This window comes from Chelmon rostratus, chromosome 18 (assembly GCF_017976325.1).
Source record: "Chelmon rostratus isolate fCheRos1 chromosome 18, fCheRos1.pri, whole genome shotgun sequence".
Classification (NCBI taxonomy): domain Eukaryota; kingdom Metazoa; phylum Chordata; class Actinopteri; order Chaetodontiformes; family Chaetodontidae; genus Chelmon; species Chelmon rostratus.
In genome coordinates this window covers 10,590,140-10,616,176 of record NC_055675.1, presented here as the reverse complement: position 1 = coordinate 10,616,176, position 26,037 = coordinate 10,590,140, and the positions used below count along the sequence as shown (strand labels likewise).

General features: G+C 42.2%; 3 protein-coding genes across 4 annotated transcripts; 2 read left to right on the top strand and 1 right to left on the bottom strand.

The window, feature by feature from the left end:
- Nucleotides 1–831: 831 nt before the first annotated feature.
- sh3bgrl2 (SH3 domain binding glutamate-rich protein like 2) lies at nt 832–9,000 on the bottom strand. The gene is made up of 4 exons (XM_041958404.1): nt 8,770–9,000; nt 4,706–4,891; nt 3,445–3,525; nt 832–2,711 (listed from the first exon to the last, which is right to left on the bottom strand). The coding sequence occupies exons 1-4, from the start codon at nt 8,812–8,814 to the stop codon at nt 2,697–2,699; spliced, it is 327 nt and encodes a 108-aa protein (XP_041814338.1). The 5' UTR covers nt 8,815–9,000; the 3' UTR covers nt 832–2,696.
- A 1,412-nt stretch (nt 9,001–10,412) lies between these two features.
- On the top strand, nt 10,413–17,635 carry lca5 (lebercilin LCA5). Its single transcript, XM_041958861.1, has 10 exons — nt 10,413–10,809; nt 11,223–11,339; nt 12,709–13,134; nt 13,506–13,747; nt 13,862–14,167; nt 14,343–14,480; nt 14,579–14,669; nt 14,809–14,945; nt 15,043–15,235; nt 15,318–17,635. The coding sequence occupies exons 3-10, from the start codon at nt 12,741–12,743 to the stop codon at nt 16,232–16,234; spliced, it is 2,418 nt and encodes an 805-aa protein (XP_041814795.1). The 5' UTR covers nt 10,413–10,809; nt 11,223–11,339; nt 12,709–12,740; the 3' UTR covers nt 16,235–17,635.
- A 265-nt stretch (nt 17,636–17,900) lies between these two features.
- On the top strand, nt 17,901–23,509 carry fam167ab (family with sequence similarity 167 member Ab). 2 transcript variants are annotated; one of them, XM_041959217.1, is made up of 3 exons: nt 17,901–18,049; nt 21,327–21,904; nt 23,246–23,509. In XM_041959217.1, exons 2-3 carry the CDS (start codon nt 21,536–21,538, stop codon nt 23,507–23,509), a joined length of 633 nt encoding a protein of 210 aa, XP_041815151.1. In that variant the 5' UTR covers nt 17,901–18,049; nt 21,327–21,535. The 2 variants fall into 2 exon arrangements, with proteins under 2 accessions (XP_041815151.1, XP_041815150.1); XM_041959216.1 differs by lacking the exon at nt 17,901–18,049 and adding an exon at nt 21,048–21,093 and having other exon boundaries at nt 21,504–21,904.
- Nucleotides 23,510–26,037: the final 2,528 nt, after the last annotated feature.

Here is a 26,037-nt window from a genome sequence, read left to right as displayed (position 1 = left end):
CATTCTTAGAAGGGAACATCACTGTTTATCCGAGCTGCTACTAGCACGACCTGGACTGAGGGGTTGTGAGGAGGCATTTTTCGACTATAAAGGACCACAAGCCACAAAGTGCGGGACCCACTGTTGTAGACAACGAATAGCTGCACAACCAGAGGCTCTAAAAGCAGTAAAAAGAGTAATAGACCGAGTAACCTCAGTCAGTACTCCCTAATGAGAGGACTGAGGATACTGACGTTTGGACAGCAGGTTAAGCACATATTGATGTCTGGGTAAATCATTACATTCTCTGATGGGAAATGACACTACAACTCTTCCGTGGCTAGGGCTTGGAAAAGCACCTTTTCTGTTCACTTTTTACACTGACGATCTGCTCTGTGATTGCACTGGAGGCAGCACCACAGCTAGATCAAAAGCGGCTTTAACGTGCCGTTGCCCAGCGTATCAAAATGCACTTAAATTACACAGAAGATAAATCATGACTTCATGACTTGGATATACACTATAGAAAATGTTCACACCCCAAGAGAGAGTGTGTGTGTGTACGTTTTTACAAACAACAGTACAAACGTTCTGGACTTGCAGAAGTGGGTAAAAAAGCTTTAACACTGTTGTTCTGTGTAGGATAGAGACATGCAGGAATCCAGTGTTTGTTATAATCAATACATATGTTAGGCCAGGAATTTAAGATATGCTTTGAGTGTCACAAATCATAAAATGAATGAGATGAGAGCCTCAACAACGGCCTTGCTGTGTTAGATTCACCTGCTGTCCCCCCCTTCTTCCCTCCCCGCCTTCCCTGTTTTGTCTGTTTACATCTCTAACATCCCGTCATTCCCTCCGATCCACTAGCTGCCACTGCAGAGGTCCCCACTCCTGAGGACCAACTAGCTCCACCTCCTGGCTGATCGGCTGCTCACTATCAGTTGGCCTCTGTATGTACCGTGACCTCCCCACCCTTTTTTTCTTTGTTTGCTATACTTATTTTTTCTTACCTGATTTGACTATCTGACTGTCAGGCTGCTCTTTGATCGTCTGTTTTCTCCACCTGTCTGTAATATCTATACTTGAGGCTTTCCTTCTTATGCAGTTTTTGCAACCAGGTTAGGTTTTAGGTTTTGCACAGTGTCCCAGCTTTTTTGGAAATGGGCTGTAGCAGTAAAACGTATCTGAACTACAAACATACACATCAAAAAATATGGAGGCAAATGAACTTCAAATACTGTAATCTGCTTTGTTGTGTGAAAGATAAATACAGTGAAGTGTCATCAGGTATAATTCTCATGAGCCTGTAACAAACAGAACAAAATCAACCCAACAGAGTCACAGGCAGAGAGGTGCAACATAAAGTATGTTTAGTCAGCTTTAGTCGGCTTGTTAGCATCCATTCACAACAATTCACAACAAAGTCAACATTTGACGATTAACGAGGATACGAAATAAGTGAAACTGACACGTCCTTTCACATGATGGCACGGCGTTTAGGGAGCAATGGCGAGTGAGAGTGTTTGTGATCTGTGTTTGTGTCCTTCATGTGTGAACATAAAGGAGTTAGTCAAGCACCCACCCGTGGTAATTTAATAAGGAGGCTTACTGTTGGTGTTCAGGAGGGAGGACGTAGGACAGAGATTGGAGGACAGGACAGAGAGCTGGTACAACACGAGCTGCTCTCGTTTCAGCATCCATTTACTCAAACATGTGGAAACATATGGAGCGAGAGAGAGCGGGGGGGGGGGGCACAGCAGCTTTGCCACTGCATTACCTCAGAGCAGTAAACTACCAGTCCTTATCTCCCCTTATCTGCCAGATAAGACTTGCAGTAATAATCTTTTGAAGTGCGCTCTGTTAACTCATGTGACCCTGTTTGTTTGCTTGCTTTGTCTACAGCGGCCTTGATTAGAGGACAAAGCTGCTGATGATAAACATTTTCTGTGCTGTCAACGAGCGCCATAAAAAGACCAAAACCAACAATGAATGTGTATCTTTTTCCTCTGTGCCGGAGCTCCAAGAACCAAGAGAAGAGAGGTACAAGAACAAGGTTTGTTTTATCTGCTGGCAGCGGACTTAACATGAATGCTGGCAATGATAGCACCTGCCATTTTTATCCCTCATTCGTTTCCGGACTCTTAGCATTTGGTCTCATCTGCTCTGTGGCTCACACTCACTCACACAGCCAGAAGTGACGGCTAGGCCTCACGTTGTTTCAGGTTGCATCGAGTGCTGCCTCTCGGGTCCCTTCATTAACAGCTGCTGATTGAGACAGATACACGTTCGCTAAGGCGTGCACACGCACACAATGCAGGTGTGTATTTGGGCGACTTGTGCCTGATCCACTGCACTGTAGATTAAAGGTCCACTGATGCAAAAGCTGCTACGTCGTCTTCTAGTTTGCACAGAATTTATGCTACAGACTGTTTCTCACAGTGTGTAAAACATAAAAAAGGAAGCACAACAAAAGTTAATCCCCCTCGTCTCTGATTACTTCTCTGTGGCCTCTTGAGAATCTTGGATGTGATGGAGGAATGTTGTCTGAAGAGCTTTTTTTTTAAAGTCAAGAAAGGTCGTTCGGGTGAAATTATTGGGATATGATGTCCGGCAACACGCTGGCATCGCGGCAGAAGGAACGCAGGAAGTGATGCAGTTTTTGTCCTCATATTTTAAGGTTCCCTGGACGTCACATACCAGCAGTTTGATCTAGGCTACGACTCAGAATCCTGGAGAACGGGGAAAAGAGGTACAGAGGAACAAGGGTTAGATTTAGATTTACTGGACCACACATTATACAGTATGCTACTATATAGCCAGACGTCTCTGTTAAACATGAACATACTGCAATATCCAGCTGGTTTACATGTAATCAAATCTCTTTTAACTCTGTTATCCAATCAACGTCTAGAGGAGAGACAGAAAAAGGATGTGACCAGGAGGAAAATCAAATAAATACTCTTTGGTGATGAATGGAAATAAGCTCATTTGATGTTCGACAATTAGATCATCGGGTGTTCCCTGTACTTATTGTACCCTTTCAAAAGTCTAGTTGCATTATGAAGATGAGAGGTCATATAAATTCTAAGAGGATCTTTGTCAGACGCAGCACATAAATCTTGATATTTGTAAAATAGATCGAGGGGAGGAGAAAAGAATCTAGCTGTATGGGGTTTAAACTGACTTCTCTTTTTCTCTGCCAAAAAAAAAAAAAAAAAGCTGATGTGCATGAAATACCAATATGTAATAAATCAAACGTTTCACAGGCAGCTTGCAGAAACAAGCACTGCTGATCTAGCACTGTGGAGAGATGGTGCAGTGTGAAGTGTTTGAGGAAGTTGGGAGCGACGGCGAACCTCGTCGGCTGTGTGATTTATACCACAGAGACAGCAGTTTGTTTCTGCGTCTTCAGCTGTGAATGCATCTGTTAGTGTTTGAAAAGGTCTATACGCTCTCCCTTACTGTCACTGAGGGTTGGGAGCTGAGCCCGAGGAATGCAAACACAGTGTTGTTCTCCTTTGACTGGAAGAAGTCTTCATAGTCCTGAGGGGGAAGACAAGACATGAGGATGTTGAGTGTTGCGTAATCCCTGCACGTTCAAAAAGATGGCTGTAAACATCCCTGCCAAACGGTCCTTCTGCCGCTGCTTTTAATATAATGCAATGGCCGTGGCATTGCAGAGTAATGTTGGATTACCTTGGCCAGTGAGAGCGACGGCAGGCAGAGCAGATAATCTGCCCCATCCATGACACTGGATTACGACAGGATTACAGAGTAGCTTGCAAAGCGGAGGACATAAACTGGCAAGCACTAACTGATCGAACTCATTCTCCTGCATAGTTAACTGAACCCTGTACAGCCTTACATAGATTACATAGATGTGAACTATTGGCATAACCATCCTTAGCATTAACGGTCACCCATGTGCTGTATATAAAAACTCAATCTCATGGTTTCCATCTTTAAAATATATGTTGTTGTGTTAGTTGTTCAGTTATCTCTTGTTATATGCTAAATAAATATCAAAACTGGTTGGAAATCCCTCCTTTTGCTCCTCCTGTAAAATCCTACAATGTTTTGGATGACTCTGATTTGAACTCTGCATAAATTTATCCAGCCAAAGCCAGGGTGCCCAGCTAACTCTGCCCATCGTATAAAACAACACTCGACCTTATCTTCAGGGTCGATATTATGGATCATTGGAGCATGTTTGGTTCTCATTTGGCTAAGACATTTCCAGAGAATGTGGATCAGGATGTCTTCCTGATTCCCCAGCCCCTGATCTACAGTAAGAACATGGGTGACGGAGGTGTAGGTGGAGGCCCTCTCCAGCTTTCTGTCTCGCAACAGCTCCGTGTCGCTCTGTTGTTGCTGAGTCATGCACAGTTTCAAGGATTTGATTTTAAATATCTCTCATAACTGAACCTCTTTATTCCGTTTACACCGCCATGTTTCTACAGTAGGCCAGAACGGACAAACCAAACGCACTAGGGTGACATGATGAATACATCTTCAGGCTGCACAGGGCAGCAACAGTTGTTGGCATCAATGCATTTTACAAGGATGCAAAGGCAAATGAAGGTTCAAGGTCTTCGCAAATATTTCACAAGACTTGAAATACATTCAACAGACTGTTTATCCATAAGAAGACATGCAATATGTTTGGGTGAGAATCTGCGGAAGCTACCTGCAGAGCTACCTAACAGACAAATATCCATCGTACCCCACAGTAGCGATCCTCATTGAAGATCTGCGGAGGCAGCGGGTTGCCTTTCTCCGGCTGCTTGTCTCTGGGGATGTTACGGTACATCCAGAGCCTCTGCTCCTCCAGCATGGTGATGTCTACTTCCTGGAAGCTGATTCGATTGGCCTCCAGGAAACCCACCACTGCCTGCTGGTGCTTCTTTACCTGGAGAGGTCGAAAATGGATAAAAAAATAAGGGAGAAGGGTGAGGTAGGGTTGGTTTTGGGGAGGTGCAGAGATGGTCAGGTAGATAAAGATGGATTTGTATATTAAAATGTACATGTTACACTGAGGCATCATCTCATGTTGCCGTCATGTATGTCCATGCGTACATGAAGTGCAGCGGTACACCGTACTGTATGTGTGTATGGTATTTGCCCTGTCTCCATACACTGCTCCTGTAATAACAAACGGTAAGATGACACCCATCGAACCAGAGCAGTGCTTCTTTCTCACACACACACATGCACACTCATGTCCAGTGTACTGTATGTATTCACTGCATAACGACTCTAGTGGTAACGGGGAACATTAAGAAGGATTATTGATTAGTGGAAGAGCTTAGGTTTGAACTTGGAAAGCTGACATACTTATTCTATACAGTATGCAATGTGTGGACATGATCAGGACAAGTTACTAGATTTCAGGAGAGGTTATATCTATTGATGAATTTATCATTTACTATTGTTGTTATATTCTGAAAAGTAATGAATTGGGATGCTTCATGTTTTCTTTCCCATCTGTGGTCTATGGGTTGGATGCACAGCTCCCTGTGGTGTTCTGCTGCGTGCTCTGGGAGCCTCTGTGTGTGAGTGAAACAGCGTGACAGTGTTTGTGAATGTTGAGAGAAAAAAAAACCCTCAAGGATAATTTTAGAAGACAGAAAACTCCCACGGACAGGAAGGTCATAAACATACAGTAGACAAAGTCCACTCCGACCTGTAGCTGCTGAGTGTCTTTCTGCACTCTGTGCTGGCGGTTTGCAGCTATAAGAGAAGCAGCAGCTATCTGATTTGAGCTATTTTTTTGACAATCAGCTAGGATGCACATTTCAGTTTTGTTTGGTATCACATGTGGCTTGTATTATTTCTACGTATGTGCTAAACATTCATTAACATGACAAAAGAGCTCATTATACAAAACAAGTTGAGTTAACACTGATATAAACAGGGGCTTTTATCTTGTGGCTGAATATTATCATGTATTATCCAGTACCCTGAAAACATTTTTTCAAGGAATTCTGCCTTTGATAGAGAAGGCAGAAGAAAAAAAAAAAAGTTATTAAATGATGAAAATGTAATGGCATCTGCCCTGTGTGCTTGTGTGAGTATACATGCCATGTCTGCCCTATATTTTAATGATGCTTAGGGCCACAATGGAGCTATTGTTTTACCTTAAAGACAGTAAGGGATTGTTCTGCACAGTCTGTTGTAGACACACACCCAAACAAGACGGCAAATAATCTGTTGAGTCTACATTATCGCTGTGTGGCCATAAAACAGCTTTATCTGGACTCTCACATGAAAATAAAATGAACTGCAAGGACGTTGATAGTCCTTAAATGGCAATGTGCCTGTTTGCTCTGGTCAAAGGTTAAAGCTCCATGAAGGGTCACTGTTAGTTTCTTGCCTCAGTTTATACAGTATGTCACATTGCTGGTCCCCAGCATAGTATAAATGATACGACCTTCCTCTGAGCAGCAAGCCAGGCAGCACGAGTCTAAATAATGAAAGAGGTGCCCCCGGTGAGGGTGAGCAAGAGTGTGTGTCAGGGGACGGGTGAGTTCAGATTTTGTGTGTGCATGCAGGATTAAAGACATACAAACATGATTACGGTATATGAGTATGCATGCATTGTTCAGAGCACTTTTTTTCTGAAATGTAGGGATTAAGTGAAGGTTAGGATTAATCCTTTAGGACAGAGAGAGACATATAATAGAAAAATACAGACAACCCGGATTCTAAAAAAGTTGGGACGCTGTGTAAGACATAAATAAAACAGAATGTGATCATTTGCTGGTCCTTTTTTACATACACTCCACTGAAAACAGTACAAAGACAATATACTTAATGTTTCACCTCATCAGCTTCATTGTTTTTTGTAATTATCTGCTTATTTTGAATTTGATGCAGCAACACATTTCAAACAAGTTGGCACAGGAGCAACAAAAGACTGAAAGATGGGGAATAATCCAAAAACACCTGTTAGGATCATTCCACAGGTAAACAGGTTGATTGGTAACAGGTTATAGTATCACAATTGGGTATGAAAGGAGCATCCTGGAAAGGCTCAGTGGTTCACAAGCGAGGATGAAGCGAGGTTCACCACTTTGTGAACACATGATTGGATAAAGGAGATTACTACATGGGCTCTGGCTCTTTGTGAAACCATACAGAGTGGGGAGTGTGTTTTTTAAGCTAAATTTGTGATCAGTACCAAAGCATTAAGAATTAAAAAAACAAAGGAAATGTAAAATTTGAAGAGACTGAGGCTGGTACATGTCCTCTGAGGAGTGGGGGATAACCTAATTTGCACTGATGATTTCCGCCCCACTAAGCTTCTGTTGTTAACAGGGGAACTGCTCATCTCATGGGGGCATGGCAGTCTTTTGATTATGACTTTCTCTTGAGTCTGTCTTTTGCTGCTCAAATACAGTACTCCTGACTCTTCTCCACATATCACCCCCTGACCATCACTGTTTCTTAGTGTTACTGTCTTCTCCATCTCTGTGTCACACTCGTTCAGTCTCTCTTTCTTTGACTCACACACATCCATTTCACTGTATTTAAACCAGCCGAGGAGGTCCGGCCTCACCTCTCCTCTGTATTCAATCACTTGTAACTCAATTCAAAAGCATTCAGAGTGAATTACATTCACATGAGCTCCACACTCGCATAGCTGACCCAAATGGTGAACCTATTCAAGCGTGCATGACTGTGCTCTGTGTGTGTGTGTGAGAGAGAGAGAAAGAGTCTGTGTGCTTTGAATGTATGTGTCATAGGATTAAAAATAACCCCTTTGTAAACTCTAAGAGATTGCACTGCCCTATTCTGCAGATAAAATAAATGTATTACTCATTTGTCCCATTACCTAAGCCTCGAAGCATTCATGGAGGAGTGTTGTTTGATTATTTTCTGCTCAGACTCAATATCAGCTGGACCTTCTCAAAGACATGTGCCTGTTGTTTCCCATGAGGTTCTACAGGGCTCAAACTAACCACTGAACCCATTGTGGGTTAATCTATTATGTTTGCACTTAATCAATTAATTGTTAATTCTGTAGAATAGCAGAAGCGGCATTTTTTCAAATGACAAACAATTTAATAATTTGAAACTAAAATAAATAAATAAATTAAAATAAAAAAAATCACATCCAAGGGCTAAAAATTTCTGCTCATCACCAAGTAAGTGAATCATTTGAGCACTTCACAAGACCCACAGTGAATGGCCTTCTGATAGAAATCAGTCTGATGCATTTGAAGTCCTTCTACATAACACAGCCACTCATTGGCTAGAATGAACATCTCACAACACAAATAAAGGTAAGACCAGTCCAAAACAAAGGTCAGCTGTGCAATGAGTGTGACGATGGCTTCAAAGTAAAACTGAAAGCTTGAGACAGAAACAGAAAGACACTGCTGTCATTTTTGAGCTTATAGTTAATATAGTGAGGTGTTGCTGTTATTTTGTCCACCCTTGAACACACTGGGGGTCAAACAGGGAGTTTGGTCTACGTAAAAGATGGAGAATTTGTGATTGATTAAGCTTCTGCACAAAATAGGCAGGCCGGCTGGTGCGTAATACAACAAAACACACTGAATCGAACACGTGAGGAATCTATGCTGCCAATTAAAAATGTGCGTCTTAGTCAGTGATGAACAGATGAGCGCAAACAGGCGCGCTCACAGTCCGGTTACATAACGCCAATAAACATTATACGGTGAATTTGCGAGCATCAATATTTCCTCACGCCTTTTGCAATATCACTGCAGTTCTTCTGTGCAACTGTTGCCAAAGCTCGAAAACACCTTTGCGAACACTCACCGCGACGGAGCCGGTTGAAGACGCGATGTAAACCTTGATGACCATTTTAATCCTGAATAAATGTCGGCAGTCGACAAACTGTCCGGTGGCAGCGAGTCTCGTTTAGTCCTAAACTAACAAGTCGAGAGTTTGAAGCTGGCAGGAGGTGTTTTAGATGACGGCAGACACGCGTCTCCAGTGTTTAAACTGAGGCATGATAATAAAACAGCGTGCGTCTCTGCTGCCCGTGGCGCTCAGCGGTCCTCACTGCACACAGGCAGCCGACATCATGTAAACACAGAACTTCCGGTCGCAGTTTTCAAAATAAAAAGAACAACAACGTCAAGCAAACGGGTTGTTCCGGGGGAGATTACGGACCACCGAGATGAGATAAGATAAGATAAAATAAGATTTTATTAATCCCACGCCGGGGAAATTCAATTGTAACATGCAGCAAGCAACAAAAAGAAAGACATCAGAGGATCAAAATAGTATAGACAATAAAAAATAGACAGCTATGTATATGTACATTAGGCCTACATACAGGAGTATGAGAATACTGCTGCCACAAGAGTATATAAAAATATGTGTTGCAGTATAGTTTACAGTTATCTGCAAGTCTATATCTCGCCCCCCCATATTCCTAACACAATAACATATTATTTAATCAAATGATATTTTCACTGGTGGTCTGATTGTGAGTTTTTACAGTTTAAGATTTCCTTTCATAAAGATCCCTAACACGTAGCCTAATTGTGATGCCAAACATTGCCTGTTTATTTTGAAAGAAAAACTTCTACTACTACTTCTGCTTGGCCTTTGTTATGTCCGGCAACTTGACGCAGGTAGCCTATCCAGCCAGTTTCAGGTAATTGGCCAGACTGGCGGGTGATAAGTGGGAAATGTAGTTCGGAGGATGCTGGCAGCACTTTTGCACAGTGAGGTTGTTTTCTGTCCAGTTGGTTTGTTTGTCACTTTGCAGCATATCTCATGACTTTAGTCACATTTGGAGAATTTAAGCAAATCAGGCCAAATCAGTCTGTAGTGTGGATCCAGATTCAGCGGCACTTAGACCTGCATTAATGCAAATCTGGCTGTGAGTCCACTGTCTGTATACCACTGTGTGTGCTTTCATGCAGATGTCAATGCAGATGGAAATGAAAATGCTGAATATTCAAAATATTTTTCTATTATCATGCAACATATATTGGTGTCAATTAAAAGAACTGACAGACTTTGCATATGCACCACGATATACAGTACACCGCGTTGGGAAGAAACCGCAGTAGCTGTAAATACTGCAAGTTTTGTGAATGGATGCTCCAGTTGGCCAGATAGCATGCTATCTATGTGAGCATATATTTCATGACATGAATCTCAATCATCAAGCAAATTGTAGCTGAAGTAAATGTTGCAAGATATTCAGGTGTTGCTGCTGAAGTGCTGCCATTGTGTATGCACGCAAGTATGATATCTTACGAATCAAATGACCAGAACGCGATGCTTCACGGCATAAACACCGGGCTAATATGAGGTGCTAGTTGATATCATCATCCCATACTTTAACATAACGCTACTACTATCTACTGCTACTGTATGCTACAGCGCCACCCTGGTGGTAGAGCGGTATTGCAGGAAGTTCTGCGGTTGCCATGGTACGGCGTCAGCGTTAGTGCCGGAGCAAACCTCTACACTCAAAACATTGTGTCTGAGCGCCGCTAACTGGCAAGGTTAACACTACACCGTCTTGTCGTTGTGGATAATAACAACAGGACGGCGCATTTAAGCCGTTAGTCAGGACATTTTATTTCCAAAAAGGGCCGACGAGATCTTCTTATAGCTAACGGTGGCTAAAGTTCACGGTAGCTTGCTAGTAGTTGAAGCTATGTAGCTCGCTAACATTAGCCGATTGAGTGTAAACCAAAAGCTGTTAATTGCGACAAAAAGCTACACGTAAACCAAACAAAGCAGCAAGATTTAACGGAGTAAACGCGGAAAACGGAGAGGTTGGTGCCAGCAGTCACTGAGTGCTAACGTTAAAGCACATCCCACCTGTTGATGGTAGGTTTTTGTTGCCTTGCTAGCATAACAAGCTATCGTCAAAAAGCCAGTCCTCACATCACCCGTACCTTTCGACAACACCTCATAGGCTACCGTTTGCTAATGTCTGTGATTGTCAGTGATCTGAAATGTTGTTTGGAACGTCACCTGCCTTTCTCTCTGTTGTCGATCTCTATTTGATAATGTGGCACAAGACAAGTAAAGTTAAAGGGCCCACTGACGTGTGTGGTTGGCTTCGGGCACTAGCCACATTTTGTTGCTTTGATTCGCCAGTCTCACAACAATGCACCTGTCAGTAACAGACGGTCTGTTTTAATCCGATCTGTTCGTGTCACGGAGGGCCGGGGAAGGTAGCAGCACCTCTATAGTAAGCCCTTGACAACACGTATCTGTTTGTTCTTTGCTTTCACTAGGAAACTTGTGAGCTGACTGCATTGGTTTTCTCAGCTAATAGCTCCGGAGCATGATGGAGCAGAAGATCTGAGGGATTATGACAGCAGTGATGATGGACATATAATGGTATATATGTGGTAAGTGTTGAGACTGTGTTCAGTTACTGTACATCCGTTGCCTCTTCTGAGATGTTTAACCTGACCCTGACTTTACCCTACCCTCTAACCAGTTAACTCTGCTACGCCAAATCATAACCTAAGACACTGACACAACACCTAGATTTGGTATGATGTTTATTAGTTAAATTATGTATTTAATGGTTGTAAGCACAGCAAAATGATAATTTCTATGCTTAAATAACCAGTCATGAAAAGCATTTGACAATAGTACCACTGAAATTTTAAAGAGATTCAGTTTTAATGAACAGTCTTCATAACTCTTTGTTAGTATATATTTCTTTCTGATGTTTGCAGTGAAAAACGTAAACACAAGGGCCATTTTTACTGTTAAACTCTGTAGTCTGCAGGTAATGAACTGGTTCAACACAGCTATTTAACAACTGAGACACTGTAGGTTTGTATCCAGGTGAATGACCTTTCTGTCCTGGGTGACCCACATTTATGTTCTTTTCTATTTATGGTGATGCTGCTGTGTGTACTGGTGTTGCCATAGATACTTGCCCATGGAGTGATTCTATTATTGTCAGGGTTAATGAAAGAGCCAGATGACTGCACGACCTTTCCATGCCATTAACACAAATATTACAGAGCACACACGCTCCTCAGTATTAGTCTTGAACTCTATATTTAATCTTCAAACTACTCCAGGTTGTTTGATCTCTTTCCAACAACATCTACTAAAATCTTTAGGTTCAGGGCTTTTTTATTTCGTTTATGCTTCAAACACATGGGCTTTTGTCCAGATGAATCATACTTTGTGTACAGTATGTGATAAAACTGTAGGAATACCTGAGATTATATATGTGTGCAATATATTTAATATGCAACATTATATCTGCAATCAGCAGAATAAAAATATTAGGTGAGAACCTAATAACACCTGAACACTTTATATTTTCTTCTCTTTTTCTGTATTTTTTGAACGTGTGTGTACATGTGCTTCTTATTGCTTTCAGAAAGGATACTCTGGCTGCTTAATAAGTCACCAGGGCAGATGGGGGCAGTCTAGTATTTTGTATGTAGCAGCAGTGGTGTGGAATAGTGATATCATTCATCATTCAGCCTCATGGAAAATTCTACCTCATGTGTGTTGTCGCTTAGTGACCAAGACACACAATACGGAAAACCACAGAGAAACCAGCTGGCCTTGCTTCTTATTACAGTTTTTGGATTTGAGAATTTTCATTTGGTTTGCACAGTAGAAATGTTGAGGTCAGTTTATTGGGACTTTTAATGTAAGTCTGTTAAATCAGGTAAAGTGCATCCTGTGCAAGTAAGCCTTTGTTATTCTTAAATTGTAACCCCACCACCACCTTTTGTGTTTAAGTTCAACACAGCATTTCTTCTCCAAGTGACAACATGGAATCTGAAAACATAACTGACTCATATGAAGACAACCGGGATGTCGATCAGAGTCGCCAGTCACTCCGGAGTACCAAGAAAGATTCCCGTGGATCGTCCTTCCAAAGGCACAAAAAGAACTTCCGGGACAAGATCCAGGATGAGGAAGAAAAAGACAGCTGTATTGAGAGTAGATCAAAAACTCGAACCTGGCACTCAGATCCAGATCGGGACCAGATATCAGATGGAGAGGGACGGAGAAGTAGTCGCTCATTTTACTCAGAGGACTATGAGAACGAGTCTCCTTCAGAGGGCTCCATCTCACCACACTCCCGGTCCCGGACTCCATCCCCTTCTCCTCAAAGAGGGGTGCGGGCAAAGAGGATTTCTTGCAGCCCCTTTTATAAGACAGGTATGTACTGCAAGGATGTATGTATATATGGAAGAAGAAATGAAATTTAACCCTTACTCATTAATTTTGCTGTACTGTCCAGGTGATGGCAGTGTAAGGCAGATTTTAACCTGGTGATTTCTGCAGAGGGACAGAAATCCTCTTATACCCTTATTACCCTGAACTTTGACTCACAACTCATTTGTTACACACATCAACTTTTTCCTACTTAAGATCCAGTTGAATAATGTAAAAGTTCTGAACAACATGCTAATTATGCTAAGAGTAAAGTTTGAGCCTTTTGCTGCACGTGTCCATGTGTTTCAGTAATGTAAATGTAAATTGTCATTACCTTTAAATTATTTCTACATGTGCAATTCTCTGCCTTGCAGGTGGTGTTGGCCGTCGGGGTGTATCTCGCCCACAGCGTCCAGGAGGCCAACCCCTGATACAGCAGCATCGTAGGGGAGTGCGCTCACAAAGCAAAGAGTCCACACCACCTAAAGATCTGGACCTGGTTACCAAGAGGATGCTTTCAGCCCGCCTGCTAAAGATCAATGAATTGCGTAATGCACTTGCTGAGCTGCAACAGCGCACTGATGAGCTGCAGAAGGAGAATCGAATTCTCAGACAGGTAGACCAAACCCTCTAGTTAAGTGAAAAATCAACCTTCTAATTATTTTTTTTCAACGTCATCTTCATCACCCTTGGCATCCTAAAATTTAATTTCTTCTTTTCCACGCTGCAGCTTCAGGTGCGTCAAGAGAAAGCCCTGCAGCGCTACGATGACACAGAAAGCGAGATTTCCCAGCTGCTGTCGCGCCACACCAACGAGACCCACGTTCTGCGCGAACGGCTCAGGCGTACTCAAGAGCGGGAACGGGCGGCCGAGCGGCGGTTGAAGGACAGCGAAGATCAGCTGCAGCGGAGCCAAGCGACCATCACACGGCTGAGGAAGCTGGTCGACCAACGCGAGTTAGGAGCCAGAGACGAGTTAAGCCGCAGGTTAGAGGAAGAGAAGGTTCGGGCCCAGGAGGCAGAACGAAAGATTAAGGTAAATTTATTTAAATATCATGTATTTATTATGAAGCTCAATGAGGTACAATGATAGCACTCTGTACACAAGTATGGATTTATGGACTTCACAACAAATGTCATCATCAGACTTGAGTTTCTTTTTTCCATGCAGCAGTTCCAGAGTGTATTTGTTTATCTGTGCGTGTTTGAAGGAGCTGGAGCGCAGCATGGAGCTGAGCAACAGCAGTTACCAGAGGCAGCTGGCTGCTGAGAGGAAGAAGACCATCAGTGCCCAGGAGGAGATCAGGACCCTGCAGGAGGAGCTGGAGCGACTGACCAATAAACTCAAGGTCAACACTCTATACACAAAAACATACTTAAAGATAACAACTGAAAGAAACTGTACTGCTCTGTGAATTCAGTGTATGCAATTTCCATTTCTTATTAGGAGAAGGAGAGAGAACTAGATGCCAAGAACATCTATGCCAACCGCATGATGAAACCCTCAGTAAGAAAAGATACTGACACAAAGAGGAAAGGTAAGGTGCTCATTATTGCTGTGCATTTGCCAACTTTCTTTATTGGCCATGAAACTAGCTCTCTGAATGAAATGATGGTTTGGAATTATCATTAGCAAAATTTACTCTGATATATAATCTGCTTTTGTTTCCCACATAGTCCCCAGCAGGAACAGCACCAAGGCAGTGCAGACTAAAGACAGGACGTCTAGTCTGGATTTCCCGACACCTCCCCCTGCCATCAGCGATGCCAATGACTACAGCGAACAGGCACCTGACGAATACTTATCTCTCAAGGTACAAAGAAGTCTGCTTCACTTTACCCCAACCTCCACTTTTCCTCTTCTGTCACTGTTGCTCATGCCTCGTTCGCTCAATCAATTTCTGTCAACAGGAGCTTGACGGAGTGGGCAGACAGGAAGAGACAGGAGACCGACATCAAACTTGGGAGCAGCAGAAGATGAGAGACAGAGAAAAAGAAAGAGACAAGGAGGAGGAATTGATGAAGGAGAGAGAGCAGGAGAAAGAGGAGAAAGTCAGCCAGGGACTAAATGTGCGTGAGGAGAAGGCAAAGAGACAAAGAGATGGTAAGATAAGCAGAGAATAAACATATGCATTGAGAAAATTAGTAAAAGGCACAGTAAAACAGTCTTTATCTTATGTCCACAGGCTGGGAGAGAGAAAAAGAGGAAGACGACAGAAAGAGGACAAGTTTCCTGTCAAACCAGGAGGAAGAGAACAACACGAAGCATGGCCATGTCCAGGAAGAGGTGAAGAGGTGGAACCAGGATGCTCTGGCCAACCAGCAAGCAGCAGAGGAAGCACGTCGTAAAAAAGAGCTGCTGCTGGCTAAGATGCGTGAAATAGACCGTCACAACCAGGGAGCCCAGGATGCCATGTTTGCTGAGTCTAGTCCTTCTGAGTCCAGCAAGGGTGCCAGTAACCATTCCTCTCCACGTCTTCCTGAACAGAGGAACCATAGCTCAATTTTTAACCTCACAGAATCAGAGGAGTTGGCCAGTTTGCGCGCCGGTGGTGGAAGCAGGGATGGTGGAAGGAGGAGATCAGGCGTAGAGGGTGGAGCTGTTACAACAGGAATCGGCAGGAGAGCACTACGGTCCCAAATCTCCAGTGACGACTTGGCATTTGGAAGCTACGCCCCTTCTTTTGGAAATTCAGCGTCCCGAGGTTCTTCAGGCTTCCCTCCACCTCCGCCCATTGAGGACAGGGACTCTACCTTAGAAGCAATAGGGGTTTTTAGTCTCAGAGGGGTGGAGACAGAGAAAGAAAAGGAGATGGAAAGAGGAGTGGGGAAGGACAAGAAGTCTGGCCTCATGCAGCAGCTATTTGGTTCCCTGGCAACACCTGCTGGTGAAAGCATGAGCACCTCCAATAAAATGGAGGTCCTCAACAGTCCTCCAACTACCAATGGACTACGCTCAAGAAGGGAAGGACTGCTCAGCTTCAACTTAGGGTCTTCCACTCCCCCGGCATCCTCCCTGAACACCCTACAGGTCGCAGATAGCAGACCTGCCATCCGTGCCATCACCTCATTTGATGATGACATAGAGGAATTGACTTTATGAAATTAGATTTGAAGCAATTAGTGTCATAGCAGTTGAGGTGATATCCAATATACAAGATTGAGTCTATTAACTCAAGTCTTAACACCATTAATCCCCCCCCCCAATGAAATGTTGAGAAAGTCGACATTTTAAAAAGTTTCTAGAAAACCACAAAACTATGAGTGATAAAAGATTCATCTTGTGTTGCTGTAGTTTTAATGTTTCATCATGTAGAGAATTCATTGGTTCAGGTGCATGTGTGTAGACACGTGGAGGGCAGAGGTAGTTGTCACAGTGTTGCTGAAATTGGCAATATAGCATTTTTGACCCTGTGATCTGTTTTAGTGCTTATTGAACTTACAAGTGTTGTATAGGCCGTGGGGTTTGCTGGTTGCACTTGTTATATCTTGTTTTTCTGGTTAAATGTGACTGGTAGGTCATCTGATCAAAAGAAGGATAGTAGAGCCACAACATCTATGACTTAGAATATTAGTCCAGCAAACAAATGCAAAGCAAAGTGCAAGCAATACAGTCAAAGTTGGCTGCAAGTCACATTTTTTGCATTTAACATTTTAGCGCTTTGCCATATTTTTAGTAATAACAGTTTGGGATTGCTGTTATTTTTGGTTGTTTTGGGATCCTACATTTCTTTGTGTGTCTGTATTTGGACATTTGATTCTACACAGTTTGGGCACAGTAATCTTTGATTTATTCAAGGTCCATGCCATAAAAGTGTGCCACTTTGCAATATGATAATCAAAGTATATTTAAACCGTTTGCTGAATGTCTGACAATTATATAAAACGGGTTATTTTTAAAACATTTATTATAAAGCCTCGTAAAAGTGTCAGTTTTCTGCAGGTTTATAACAGCCAATATCATTTTGATACTGATTAAATACTCCATTACAAGGAAAATGTCATACACCCTTAATGACCTATGGTCAAATGATACTAAATAATGCATATAAGCTCACTGAAAGCATATATGTACAGTAATTTGTTTGTATTCCTTGTCCCCTGCACTGCTGTGACTCGTAGCAGACAATCAGCACTAAACAAACCACCAGTGGCTGTAAAAGCTACAGCTGTATGGAAGTGAACAGACAAAATGCTCTGTTTTTATCTATATTTAATTGTGTTGCGTTCCTATACATTTAAATAATATGATGGGGAATCACTACAGAGTCTTACAGCAAATAAAGGCTGTTACCAGTCTGCACCAGGAAGCTGTAAAACTGATTTTTTCAGATTTGTCCATTTTTTGAAGAGCTCTTTGTATTTATTCTGGCAGAGTTTATTGTTGTAACTTTGGTAAGGGATTAAATGTGTAACCAGTGAAAACTCTGTGGTTAATCAGTCTCTATTCATGTTTTAACATTTCCACATTTTGTACTATTGTATTTAAAAAACAAGTTTTATGTGCCGTATTTAGTCGATTGAAAATAAATAATAATGAGTGTGATGCTGTTGCCTTGTTATCGCTCTGTGACGGACCTCCATTAATATTCATACGGCGGGAAGTCTGATAGGGATTCCTAGGACGTCTCCAAGCAACCAGAACCTGACGCAGCCGTCCCGCCCCTCCTCCGGTAGCTCCCTGCTCAAAAACAAGTGGCCCGCGGAGCTGCTGGGGGATAATGTCAGAGAGGGAGCGGGTGAGCGGAGGTCTTCACTGATTTGAACGCCGTAAAGTTGGACCGCAGAGGCTGAATCCTCGGCAGGTAAACACGCAGTTTGGACAGCACGGTTGATGGCGGTGTCTCACCTTGCAGCCCGGCGCCAGAAAAGCAAGAGGAGGTGAGGACGAATGCCTGCTCGCATGGACGCGCTCTCAGTAGGTTCATACGTGCGTGACGCTGAGTTTAGCCTTAATGTGGTTCATTTCTGTGCAGGAATCATGCCAGGCTGTTTCCCGAAGACACCAATGAGAGTTACATGTTGCTACCTGCATGCTAAGAAATCTGCATGGCAACGTGCACAAAATGAGAAAAAGGTGTTAAATCACTAAACTTGACCACAACTTTATATTGCGACATCCTCCCTTATCATGGGTCAGGTTAAGGTTGAAATAAGGTCAGGCGAGGAGGGAAATACGCTTGTAGTGTTGTAATTATAAAAACTGTAGTAGTGTTTTGTGTTGGTGGGTTTTTTTCACCCATAAAAGGTATTAAAGAGACAAGAATGTTTCGAATTCTTACTTATATAATAATGACTGACTAATTCACGAGTGGTGGAGAGTACAAGCACATTTACTCGAGTACTGTGCTTCAGTACCACTTTGAGGTACTTTACCTGGGTATCTTCATTTTATGCTACTTACAGTACTTTTTACTAATTTACATCCATGTGATACTTTTAGTAACTATGGTTACTTTGCAGATTCATATTGATAATACAAAATACAATCAACAAAAAAAATGTTTGATGCATTATTATGGAGCCTAAGGTAAAAATCATAAGTTACTGTACAGTATATATAGTTAAAATTAAGTCCCACCTTTACCAGCTGCAGCATTGAAGTGATGAACACATTAATGCATCGATAATTAGAATTCAATAATTTGATATAGGTCACTCTGAAATGGAACGTTTTGCATAATGAGGGCTTTTACATTTGGCTCTCTAAGTATATTTTAACACTAACACGTTAGTTTTACTTCAGCAGCTTTTTTTAAAGCAGGACTTGTTCTTGTAAGTATTTCTATACTGTGGTATTGCTATTTTTACTTAGTAAAATATCTAAGTGCTTCTTTCACCACAGTATTTTACTGAGCGTTGTATGACAGCATGGCCTGTTTGACCGTAGGCATTATGATTTGAATATACAGAGAAAGAATCATATATGATGGTCACAGTGACATTCACACTGATGCTGTTCTAGGGCATCTTAGATTTTTTTATTTTTTGGAAAGTTTAATAGCCTCTGCAAAAGCTGCAAAATTTAACCCTTTTTCTTAACATAAACAACCAGGAAAGAACACCTGTCGATACTGATATCCATTATGGGGTTTTCTCTCTATTTGTTATTGGCTTAGGCTGTCATGTGGCAGATTTGGAAGCACAGACTGTTGTATGAAGTTTCTGTTGCCATAACAAAGGAATCCAATACGCCACAGTAATTGGGTGTTTACCCTCTGAATACCTTTTGTGTTAGGATACTCCTTGTGATCCTGCTCATGATTTCTATGGATAATCATGCTCATGAGACACACACTAAAGCCTGATTAGTTACTGTGCAGTCATGTCTGTTATGTAGACATGCCTGCATGTTCCAGAGAGCCAGACTTCATAAGCCAGACCAGGTTTTGGCATCTTATAGTCCAGCACCACAAAATAAATTCTAAATAAATAAAATAAATTCGGTGTGGCAACGCTGCAACTGGATGTTGCTGAGCAATCAAATTCTGCTGCCTTAAAGCCAGAGGCATGCATGGGGTGATGCCCTGTGATTTGGATTCCAGTAAGGACATTTCGATAATGCAGATGAGTTGCCCCCCCCCCCCAGTCAGTGTTTGCGATTTGATATTCAGAATGTAAATTTTGGCTTCGAGAAAAATTTCCATTCCAGCCTTTTCAAAAGTGGCTGAGTCGACCAAAACTGCTCCTTAAACAATCAAGCAGCCAACAAGAAGCTGGTTTGTGGTTTTTCGCTGTAATGATTTGAAACCCTTTATTTCTTCATAACTGTGATCACAGCTCATTATATTTAACATAGTGCAATATTTGCACGCACACACACTTTCCCCCGTCTTTCTAAACCTCTTGGCTCTGCAGTTCCTATTCACAATCGAAATCACTACTGTACATACAGGGTCTTTACAAACTCTTTAAAAATGCATGTGCTATGGATTTCCATCCTCGTTCACTGGTCTCCTGTAACAATGTGGTCTCCAGAGACACGCTGAGTCCTTCAGAGAATTAGGAAAGGATCCATTCCCAGGCATTCACAAGTCAGCTCCTCTGCACAGCGAGAGGTCTATTTTACCTTGCAAAACAGCCAAGCCTATCATTATGTACAATGACTTCACTGCTGGTCTGCTGTGCCCATTATGGAATAACTGAGCACTAACCACTTATTGAGTGCTTGAAGACTTTGTAAGAGGACACTGGGCAGAGAGTCTGCTTGAGTGTGTTTGCAATATCATTTAAGAGGCTGCATTAAAGATGTGTTTTGTGACTTTACCGAGTTTCCTGTGGGCCTCCAGACTCAGTCCACTGATTCTAAACTGAGTGATTAAAAAGTGCTGAGATTTGGATGGTTTTGAAATTTTGTACAGACAGGTGCCTATCGTGGTTTTTGCTAAGGATTGGATGAATAGTGTGAAATTTTGTATAGACATTCATGTCCATCCATGTAACCCTCTGACTTTCCATCTAATGCCACCATGAGAAAAAAAAGCCTAATGACATTCCCATTACCCTCAGCTGCACTAATTAGCGAACGTTAGCATGCTAACAGACTAAACTAAGACCCCAACATGCTAAACATCGGCATGTTAGCATTGTCTTTGCAAGCCTTTTAGAATTTAGCCAAGCAGAGACAAAATGCACATTGTTGAGTTGTTTTTGTCTTTTTTTTAAACTTGAATATGTTCAGGAGTCGTCACGGCGATCTGTGAAATGTGTGAATTATTGTCACACATGTTTCCAGCTTTGAGTAGAAGGGCTGCTGTAAAAAAAGCAAGGCTCTCAGCCATTGCGTCCCTTTCGCTGCCAGTCGTCTGTCACCTCAGGCTGGTTAAAGCAACAAGTCCCGAGGACAGGAGGTGGAAAATTGCTGATTCATTTACAGTCCCTGTGTCGTTGCTATGGAAACAATTTGTTCCTGTTAAATGAAACCCCTGTACATGTGTTCCCTCAGTGTGCTGATCCTTTATTATTTGATATGTGAGGAGCCCAATGCTCGATCTAAATCGGTTTACAGGATGAAGGAGAGAAAACTTTAATTGTACTCAACGTAGACATAAACTATCCTGTTAGACAGTTGCGCCTGTCGTGCCACAGCTGAAGCGTAACCTTTTTGTCAGATGCCATGTTAGTTTGGTCTCTTGTCATTTGGATCCGGTAGAGTCAGCAAATGCTTCATAACTTGCTTCTTCTCTTCTCTACAGTTTTAAAGATCTACCTCTAAAACACCAATGGATCCATTAGAAATCCTTTGAAGACCCACTTTCCTTAAAAGCAGAGAAAGCGGATGCAGGAAGAGCGTAAACCCACGACTATGGTCATTTATAGCCACGAAAGAGACCACAAATGAAGAACAGATATCTATTTTTACTTTGACACACTTTTTCGGAAGCTTTTTGTATTTACCAGCCTGATGACAGACGCACCCTCAGCTCCTCAGATAATGCTGGACCAGGCTTGTGTGCTGGACGAAGCAGACTGTGGGGAAGACGTGGATTTGCCTACGGATGACCATCTCATGAACTTGAAGGCCTTGACTGAGAAGTTAAGACTGGAGACCAGGAGGCCGTCTTATTTGGAGTGGAAAGCCCGACTCGAGGCGGAAAGCTTCAGGGAGACAGGAAGTGGAAAAGGCTCGATGAAATTTGAGCCTGAAGGAAAAGTCGTGGCACCCAAAGAGGCTGTGGTGAAATCTGATGTGTTTCAGTGCAAGCTGCCATCAGGTGCTCTGAAGGGGTTCGGAAACATCGACGAAGCTCTCAGCTGGCTGAGGAGAGAACTGGTGAGACAAACGTACACGTTTTTCAGCTATCTTTCAACTATGGAGCATTTAACTAAAACATTTAATTTTGTTTAGTATTTGCAGCCAGTTGATGTTTCAGCTGGATCCTTGAGATTCAAGTACACGCTTTCACTCGCATTTTTAATTTGAAGAGCTTTATTATTTTGCAGTTAAAGACCTGAATAGAAAATAACTTCCTGCTACTTAACTAATTAGAATTTAACAATGGACACAATGTCCAATTACCGGCCAGAAGAATCCCATTCACAGCACTGAGTGAGATTGATTGGGACTCAGGCAATTGCATCCGACGTTTGCGACACACTGTTTCTGCAAGTGTAATCGTTTTTACTCTGCTCAATTACTCTGCACATTCACCCATGGTTCATAAGCCTGGGCTGAGCACGCAAAGAGACGCCGTCAGAGGCAGGTTCGTCCTAACAAAGACAGTGGACAAGAGCGATGATTATGATGTTTGCACAGACTTTTGCACACGGACGGTGGGCACGAAAGAGATCAAATTGAGAGAGCTTATGATGAGAAACTTGATTGCGTATGTCCCACTGTGAATTTGCTTTTTAGATTTTTGTTACACAATAAGAACTGTATGCTCAGGCCTCCTGTCAATCTGTATCATGTGAGAGACGTGTAAATTGTTGTTGCAATCATACTTAGAGGTAAAACAGTTCAGCCTGTAACTAAAAAAATGTTTAATAGAGTAGTTTGTCATTTTGGGAAGTAAGTTTATTTGCTTTTTTGCAAATAATCTCCAGATGAGAAGATTGATACCACTCTCATGTCTGTACGGTAAATATGGAGATACAGCCAGGAAGCAATTAGCTTAGCTTAGCATAGGGAATGGAAACAGAGGGCAACTGCTAGCCTGGCTAATTAGTGAGATTTAGAGGTGGTGTTTTTGTTTTTTTTTTTTTGTTTTTTTTTTTTAAATTTGAAAAGAGCTAGGCTAGTCGTTTCCCCCTGTTTCCAGTCTTTGTGCTAAGCTAAGCTAACTGGCTGATGGATGTAGGTTCATATTTATCATGCAGGCATGAGAGTGGTAAAGATCTTCTCATCTAACTGAAGTGATAAGTTGTTATCACCATACTGACATCAACCATTTCCATGGCAACTGATCAACTCCATCCACCGAGGAAGGCCATGAGGTGAAAGAGAATTACAGCATATGTGAAGCATTTTTTGTTTCCAGATGTCTTCAAATTATTTACCAGCAGCCAAAACTTGACAAGCACATTATTAAATCAAAATTCTAGTTGATGATGTGCTTCATCAGTAAATCAGCAGGTTGTTTGAGCGCCACTGTTTTTTGTCTCTCTCCATCAGACGGACATGCGCTTGCAGGACCAGCAGCTGGCGAGGCAGCTCATGCGTCTCCGGAGCGACATCAACAAGCTGAAGATCGAGCAGACGTGCCACCTGCATCGCCGGATGCTCAACGACGCCACCTTTGGCCTCGAGGAGCGGGACGAGCTGGCGGACCTGCTGTGCGAGTGTCCGGTGACCCCGGGGCTCGGCCTCTCGGCCCCGCTGAGGCTCATCGGCGTCACCAAGATGAACATTAATTCTCGCCGTTTCTCGCTCTGCTAGTGGCAGCGTGCCAGGCAGAAATTCCCAAAAACGAAAGAGCGTGTCTAAAACTGCCTTTGCTGCACAGCAACATGCCGGCCATGGCCGTGCGTTAGATAGCGATCAAATCCATTGTGCATTTAGGGTTTGACCACAAAGTTGCGAGGACGAACCTCGATGTAAACTCTCTTTTACAGTCCCTGTAATCAAAGAGAGAGGTTTAGGTAATGTATATCATTTAAAAAGAAGAATTTGAGTCTAGTAGGTACATACAAAGTATCTTCGCCACTAAACTATACATGGCAGCTATATACAGAAACCTCTCTGTCTCAGAAACCGCAGCAGATTTTAGACCTTCAGGCCATCGTGACTTGAAACAGAAGACTTGCTGTTTTAAAACTAAAGTGAAGCGCTCTCAAGCCGTTTGCTGGGACTTTCATGGTTTCTATCTCCAAGCAGATATTAACTATTTAAATCTATTTTTACTGCACACAGACTTCTGTATGATGCTTTCAGTGACAGTCAGGATTTCTTCTTCTTTTGTTCCATGTCCTGCATCTTAACCTTAATGTTTTGTGCTTTTAGAAAGTTGCCTTAATATGGATACAAATTGTACTTTAGCCAATGCATATTTGAGTTAGCGAGCAGTGCTGTATCAATTCAGCAAACATTGCTTTTTTTGTAGAATATGATGAAAATGATGTATTCTTTACGATGATTGTCAAGGAGCGCTGCTGAACTTTGCTTCTTATAAGTAAGGATGCATTTAAGTCTTGGTTGCAGCTTTTTATGCTCCAGTTGCTCAGATTTGTCTGAAACAAACACGTGGTTCAGTTTCTCGGATAAACATTGAATTATAACTCATCTAGATCTCTGCGCGCACCAAATGACATGATTATCTGGATTTTATAATGAGCCCCCCGTTATGTAGGCAGTTATGATGGGATGTGTCATTAGAGGTAACCTTTCCTTACTGATTTTCTTTTGAGTTTTGGAGGTTTTTCATTTGAAATGAGAGCATATGAACTCTGAGTGAAGTATAATCCCAATGCAGGAAAATACAGGAAAAAAGGAGTTCCAGGGTTTAAGGTGCCCCTCCCCGTGGCTCAGATATACTATCATACAATCTGAATATAATCTTAAAAACCCCACACACAACATCTCATTTGTTTGCCACAACAGAGCAGATTACCTCCCCCTGAAAGACAAGGTTAACATCTGTGTCCGCTACTGCTCAGGCTGTTCCAACATTATGATTAGCCTGTTGTACAAACACAATACTCGGCCATGGTGTCCCCCGAACACAGAGGCACAATGCCACCTGGCAAGAAAACAGCTGCTATGACAACTTGATCTTGTGTTACTAAGCCTATAATCCCTGGAACGTACAGTACTTTCAAACTGGTTTGCTAAATTTCAGTCCCTTAAATGGCTTCTTGTTAGTGCTAACATGTTTTCACGATCGTGCTGGAAATAAACACCCCATCAAGAAGCTGGATGCTGTCTTTAATTTGCTGATGTTGCAGCAGAATCTCACCAGTGGCCTCTCATGCTTTCTTGTGGTGAGACTTGTCACTCAAACGCAGCATGAGCAGGGGCTCTTTCATCAGCACACTGTTTGTTGAAGTGTTCGCTGAACCTTGGAGGGATCAGGGAGATGACACATATGCAATAAAGAAGCTTCGATGCACTGAACCAGCAGCCTTTTAGCACTTGGATGCAGTGTATGTCGCTGTGGGCCACTTAAACACAGAAGTTGCTCAGAGGTCTGAATGGAATATTCTGCTGTGTCCTCGATATCATACCTGTACTTAATTTTAACTACCGCTGTACTAGGATTCCTTGTGGCAGCAGATATACAGCACATTAGCAGATGCGGATAGGAATGTTTGGAGACATTGGAAAATGCACTTACTTTCTTTTTGGCTTAGAGTTAGATGAGAACAGTGATCCCTCTCTCACTGATGTCCATTAATTATGAAGCCACAGCCAGCAGTGGATTAGTTTAGTTTAGCACAACGACTGCATACGGCAATAAGCCTTGAAAGGTAACAAAATCCACCTCTGAGGCTTTCTAATTAACACTTTGTACAGTATTTGCTGTTAAACCCACACAAAAAGCCTTTTTTATTTTGCTGTTTTACCGGAGGTTGTGTTTGAAAAAAACAGTCTGGCACATAATCCCCCATAAAATGACAATCTGATGTTTTGGTTTTGACTTTTTGTATTGATTAAATGAACCAAATAAAATACTCTGTATTTCCTAAACAGTAGAGTTGCTGCTGGGCCAGGCTAGCTGTTGCCCTCCCTCTGCTAAGCTAAGCTAACTGGCTGCTGGCTGCAATAACAATAGTAACAAAAAACTTACTTTGTATGGCACCTTTCATACAAGAATTGCAACTCAGAGTGCTTTACAATAAAAGAAGGCAAATCGAACGAACATAAAAACAGGGATAGAAAATTAATGTAAAATAAGATGGAGAATAAAACCCACTTGCTAATAATAATAATGATAAAAATAAGATGAAAGTATGGATGAAAATAGAAAC